Source organism: Archocentrus centrarchus, chromosome 1, assembly GCF_007364275.1.
Source record: "Archocentrus centrarchus isolate MPI-CPG fArcCen1 chromosome 1, fArcCen1, whole genome shotgun sequence".
NCBI classification, from domain to species: Eukaryota; Metazoa; Chordata; class Actinopteri; order Cichliformes; family Cichlidae; genus Archocentrus; species Archocentrus centrarchus.
In genome coordinates this window covers 3434530-3441171 of record NC_044346.1, presented here as the reverse complement: position 1 = coordinate 3441171, position 6642 = coordinate 3434530, and the positions used below count along the sequence as shown (strand labels likewise).

Sequence of the window (6642 nt, the reverse complement as noted above, 5' to 3'; positions counted from 1 at the left end):
ATTAATAGTCTCACAAAGAAACTGAAGGAATCTGAGAATAAGGTAAAAGAACTTCAGAAGCGTTTCTTTGGCACCAATAATTCAGAGAACACAACCAATCTGATAAACCAACTGATTGAATCTGAGAAGAAAGTAAAGGTGCTCAAAGACAACAAAACAATTTTAGAGAATACGATTAATGATCTGAAAGAAGACCATCATACGCTTTTAGTGCACTTCCACACAAACACAATAACTTCAGAGAGTACCATTAATGAGCTGCAAACACAACTGCAGGACTCCGAACTTAAAAGGAAGGAACTTCATGAGAAATGGGTAGCTGCCTCTGACGAGGTGGCACAACGCAAGCTTCACAAGCATTTCAATGACACCAAAACAATTTCAGAACAAACCATCAATGACCTGAAAAAACAGCTGGCAGAGGCTCGTTTACCACAAAACCTGCAGGAACAAAGTAGCCAACCTTCTGCAGAACTCAGTGCGGAGCCTTCCCGCCAAGCCACGAAGGCTTCACAGACTGAAATCTGCCAAAGAGGCTGACCTTGAGGTCAAGTGCGCCAAACAACAAGAGCAGATCCAACAGCTCATAAGTTGAACCTTTATAACCTTGTTCAGTCTTGTATCATTGTTGTTTTCCCATTTATCCTGGCATTGTTCTTCTGTGTCCTTAGTCTATGTGTCAAAATCTCAGTCCCATATATTGAGTTTATAGTCTGTATCCACTCCTTAATCGTAGGCGGTACTGCTTGGCACCATCTCCTGGTGATTACTTTCTTAGCAGCTACCAGCAAAATTCCAAACAAATAGCAGTCACTTTTAACCACAGCATTTCCCAAAAGACCCAAATATAAGCCAGACAGGTCTTAGATATTGCACAACCCAGTATTGTTACAATCCCCTTATGTACCTCATCCCAGAAACTCAACATGGCTGAGCTCTGGATTTAAATTTACTGGTAATTTTAGGTGTGACAAAAAATCTAATTAAATTCTTCCAGCAATGCTCTCTCCAAATTCTAGAGGAGGATGTTGTAGTTTGGGTCTTCCAAATATTCAGCCAATCTCCCTCTGTGAGGATAATTCCCAGTTCCTTTTCCCATTTTGCTTTGATATCCAGTGTGGTAGTGCCTTTATTTTCCACCAGGAGTTTATACAGTGGGGAAATAATTCTGTTTTTTTTACTCTTGTAGATATCAACCAGCATCCTGACAATCCCGTTTTTACTGACTTTTTGTGTTTAATCTCCTTGTTATAGAAATCTCTCAGTTGTAGGTATCTAATATGATCTTGGTTTTTTAGAGCAAATTCTGGTTTTAGCTCCTGGAAACTTTTGAAGTGGCTGTCTGTAAGAACTACACACAGGGCTGTTAAACCTTTCTCCAGCCATTGTTTAAATTGAGGGTCTTGACTAAAATATTTATTGTAGGCTGGCTATCGTATTAACTGTCAGTACACAGGCAGCCTGCTGAGTGCAGCCAAGTTCTGCTAATGTGCAGTTTTCATGTTTCCAGGTGAGCTATAATGGTGAAAGAAGCTGATTGATAGAATATGTTGTGGCAAACAGTGATCGGCTGAGGGACTGCTAATAAAGAAATCAGTACTGTAACCACCTGTCGCCTGCTAGGTTACTGTCACTGTTAGTGGGAGGAATATTATCAGTTTCAAAGTAAATGAATGTTTATGATTTTTGTATTAAAAAACATTCACTAATATTGACAGCTGAGAGTATTAAAGGTAAGATCTGCTATAGGCTTGGAGTTTAATATCCCATCTATTAAAATCATTCCAAAAACTGGGAAAAATGAATGAGAAGAAAATGTGTAACTTGTACACATTTGTACATTTACTCATTTCATGAGATATACTAAAGAACAGTAATGTTATTGATGCAAATGAATGTTTTTCTTTCATTTCTTTATGTGTTCATAAAGTAAGAAATAGTAGCAACGCAATTTCACAAAACACAGAAGCATCATTTTTTGTTGTTTTTGTCAAACTATTTACAAAGTCAGGAATGAGCATTGATAATAGATAATTAGTCATTTTATTTCTTTAAGCTTGTAATAAAAAAAATCACCAAATGTCAATTTATTCCATTTTGTGATCTCCTTCATTTAATCACAGTTTTACTGATATTTTACAATTACAGTGTATGAAATAAATGACAAGGTGTAAAATATGAAACTGTCAGCTCAGCATCAAACAGCACAGGGAAACACAAGAACATTTAGCAAAGACACTTCTCTTTGTCAGCAGATACTAAAAACAGAGTGACTCAATAAAAGATGATCATTCATTACAGGATCATGATCATGTAATGAATGTAGAACAAAGATCATCAGATCAAATTTAGTGTCACCGGTCTGTTCAGTTTCTTTATGTTGCCCCCAAGTGGTTAAAAAAGTAATTTCAGGCTAAAAGTGGCACAGGCAGACAGGATGTGTGAGGAGACAATAAATAAAGATGTTTCTGATCTACTTAAAGGAAAAAAAAAAGAGTTTATGAGTCAAAGCAGAATTTGGAGAAACAGTAAAATGAAAAAGAGTACAAGTACACATACGCTGAAATCTTAGCATGTCTTTATGAAGTTTTATTAGAATTAAAACATGTAATTATTCTGGTCCACACAGCTGCTGTGTTTAAATCAGAAAAGAGTTCAGCGTTCCATTTAACGCTGTCAGCATTAAAGACGCAGAGTGTTCTCACTGTCCATCTTCTGTTGCTGGTCCTCTGCTTTTTTCTGTAACACAATCTCCTGAAATATAGAAGGAAGTCAACATTTAAAAAAAAAAAGAGCTTCACATGGACAACTGTGAAATTAAGTGAGTTTTTCAGACGTCTTACATCAGCGTCCAGCAGCTCCTCCCGATCTTTTCCCTTCCTCTTGAACCTATCAGGATAAAGACGTGAATTAATCAAGTTCATCTGAGGGTCCCATTAGGGCCTTGCAAACAGCACTGTATGACAAAGTGGTAGCAACATCTATTGTTCAGGTGAATACTGCAGTGGCTACCTGCACTGTGACAGTGAGTACAAACAGATGTGGCTGTATGCTGATGTTATGGTACACTGGGACTTTACCCTTTTAACTCTTATGGAAGCTGTACAGTTTTCCAAGAACCGCACAGAGCCTTGTGAAACTCTCTTTCACATGACTGCACAACTGTAAGTTTAACAAGCATCAACCTGCTAATGGCCACTTGATACTGTTCCAAAAATAAGTCAGTCCTATGTTAAAATGCACATCACAGCATTGAAATTGATGTTGACTGCCTGGTACAATGTTTTTGACCTTTATGTATTGTTTCCCCATTCATAACAAATATATGGGGGTTACCTTTGTTAACCCCTCCATGTGGATACTGGTAATTCATAATGAACAATGGGCTTTTCAACTTATAGGTGTCCCATCACAGGGATCTGTAGCCAACACTGGTCAGCGAGCTCTGCTGAGCCAACTATTCCTCTAACTTTAACTAACAATGACTTCATGAATTTCTTCACAAATCAAATTTTAACCTTTAGAGAAAAAAATATTCACAGCCTTCCCACTGGCCATGAAGCCAAATGATATAAATCAACTAGTTAATCTACAGGATTGTCTTAAAGACATAAAGGTCTGGATGACCTCTAATTTCCTGCTTCTAAATTCAGATAAAACTGAAGTTCTTGTACTCGGTCCCACAAACCTTAGAAACATGGTGTCAAACCAGATACTTCCTCTGGATGGCGTTACCTTGGCCTCCAGTAACACTCTGAGAAATCTTGGAGTCATTTTTGACCAGGATATGTCCTTCTGCATGCATGTTAAGCAATTATGTGAGACTCCCTTCATGCATTTGAATGACATTGCTAAAATTTATAACATCCTGTCTCAGAGTGATGCTGAAAAAAAACAAGCCCATGCATTTATTACTTCTAGGGTGGACTATTGTAATTCATTATTATCAGGCTGTCCTAAAAGCTCCCTGAAAAGCCTTCAGCTGATCCAAAATGCTGCAGCTAGAGTACTGACAGGGACTAGAAAGAGAGAGCAGATTTCTCCCATATTGGCTTCTCTTCATTGGCTCCCTGTTAAATCTAGAATAGAATTTAAAATTCTTCTCCTCACATACAAGGTCTTGAATAATCAGGCTGTGCCACAAAGACCTTGCAGTACTTTACTGTAATAGAGCACTTCAGACTGCTGGCTTACTTGTGGTTCCTAGGATACTTAAGAGTAGAATGGGCACTTGCTTGTAGGGGGTTGTCTGATTGTTGGAGTTTCTTTCTGATATTGCAATATATTACAATATAAAGCACCTTGTGGTGACTGTTGTGACTTGGCGGTATGTAAATAAAATTGCCTTGAATTTAATTATATACAATTTACATTGATAAACATTAATAGCTGGTTAAATTACACAAGCAGCCAGCCTGTGTGCTAATAGCAGCCACACAACAACTCAACCAGCTTAGAGCACATGTGTATAAACAGTTGATGCTCCCCACTCTCACCTGATGAACAAAGCAACAGCAACAATCAATCCCAGGATGCTCAGGCCCAGCAAAACACCCAGAGCAATGACCACTGCCTGGTTGGAGGTGGAGACTTGAGGCTCAACCGTCACAACATCAAAATCAAGCTCGTCTTCAAACACCTGAGTCAGCTCTGCTTTCACGGCATCCGATTGGCTCTGCAGTTTCCTGGTGGATCAGACAGAAAGAGGTCAAAACAGACCCATCACATGACGGTCACCTTTTTCCTCAAGTCAACAAGGTGACCCCCCCCCCCCCCCCCCCCCCCCAAAAAAAAATAAAAATAAAAAAAATAAAAATAAATAAAATACTGAAGTTAAAGTTTTTTTCTGAGACTGTGAGTAGATTTCAAACTGGTCACAGTGGGTAATTCTGGAGGTGCCCTTGCACAGATACTCAAAATCAACATTACTAAGAACTGATACCAGTGAATTTTAGGGAAGTTTGTTAAAAAACTAAACAAAACAGTATTGCGACAGACAGGCCGAACATAGAGCACATTAAAAATCAGGCTCTTACTTTATGATTTCTTCAGCGGAAACAACCTGCCCTCCATCTACAGCGAAGAATCTGACCAAAGTCCTCGCAGACTCTCTGAGGTTTCGGGTCTCAGTGGATCCATCGTTAGCGCTGGACACCTGAATGACGTTCACAGTCCAGCCCAGAGCTTTGCCCAAAGCCCTGAGAGACGCAAAATCTGTTAGACCAGCAGAAGTGGATTGTGGAGGATCTTAAACACCAGCTTAACCTTTCTTACTTCTCTAAATCTTTAACTTTTTTCTCCACAATATTAGCAGGCTGATTGAGTGAGATGGTCACAGTGTCGCTGCTGCTCGCACTTTCCTGAACTGTTACCTGAGGACAGAAGAGAGATTAATTTAATTTAGAATTTAACTTCAACATTTATGATTATTATTTATCTTTTTTATTGAACAATATGTACAATCCTGAGAGCATGACAATGGAAGAACATTGTAAACTACAGCACAAACAGGAGGCTATGAGATTGCCAAAAATGGAACTCACTCACTGAGCTAATAACCACATTTCAAAAGGCATTACTTTTACTTACTGTAGGTAAAAGATCTGAATGTTTCCTCCAATGATGATATCATTAAAGATATTTGAATATAAAAAGCATATAATCATCGTATCATCAGATTTATTTGTCTTCATCTGGTCTGAAACACTGACCTCCACTTTGGTTGTAGCAGAAAGGTCTTGAGAGTCAGTGACCTTCACCTCCACTTCAGCTGTCTGCCCAGCCAGACCTGTTGCTGAGACCACATACAGCAGACCTGAGGACGGGTCCACGTCAAAGTAAGAAGTGCCTCCTGTCAGATTGTAGGTCAGCCGACCCTCATCTCCAACATCAGGGTCTGAAGCCTGGAGGTGGACAGAGAGGGCAACAAAAAGCTCTGATTATATTTTTTAATTATTTTTTGATCGATTTTGTAAATTATTCTATTTCCTTTTAAATTTCCCCCTTTCATATCTTTCATCTTCACGTTAATGTGTAAGAGCAGCCGTCAAAGCATTTCACTGCTAGCTGTACCTTGTATGACCAAGTCAGTGACAAATAAACTTTGAAGTGAATTGAATCAATGAGTGACAACAGTAAAATGCTGTCCTTTGGTACTCTAAGTGCTACCAATAATTCTGTCATAATTTTATACAATTACACTGACATCATTTTCTGAGCTTAATACTTGTTCCATATCGAAGGTCACAATACGTCTTAAATACTAAGAATAAAATCTAGCCAAAGGTGTGAAGCCTTCATGGATATTCAGGATGTTTTGTCACCGCAGTCAGGAGCAAAATCTGCCCCACGGCTGCTGAGCCCAAAGTGCATGAACACATTGCTCTCCCATTCATAACAGCAGACGTAAAACTTCTCTAGATGTTTCCTTTGGCTCTGCTCACTGGGAGTGGCGATAAAGCACTAAATCCTTGATGCATTCATCATTTTTATTGGTGCTGTCGACGACTCGGCCAGGAGGCCTGATATACTGGAAGATATGTGAAGTGTCCGAGCGAAGGCTCAGATAAGCGCTCACCTGATACCCAATGAGGTTTCATTACTGCTCTCAGACACATTAACCATGAACAGATCACTGAGTGG

At 39.1% G+C, this 6642-nt stretch overlaps 1 protein-coding gene across 1 annotated transcript; it reads right to left on the bottom strand.

Moving 5' to 3' along the window:
• Positions 1-2620: 2620 nt before the first annotated feature.
• Positions 2621-6235, bottom strand: LOC115790071 (uncharacterized). Its single transcript, XM_030743735.1, has 7 exons — positions 6227-6235; positions 5712-5903; positions 5275-5372; positions 5037-5198; positions 4497-4685; positions 2844-2889; positions 2621-2754 (listed from the first exon to the last, which is right to left on the bottom strand). Exons 1-7 carry the CDS (start codon positions 6233-6235, stop codon positions 2683-2685), a joined length of 768 nt encoding a protein of 255 aa, XP_030599595.1. The 3' UTR covers positions 2621-2682.
• Between the last annotated feature and the right edge of the window lie 407 nt (positions 6236-6642).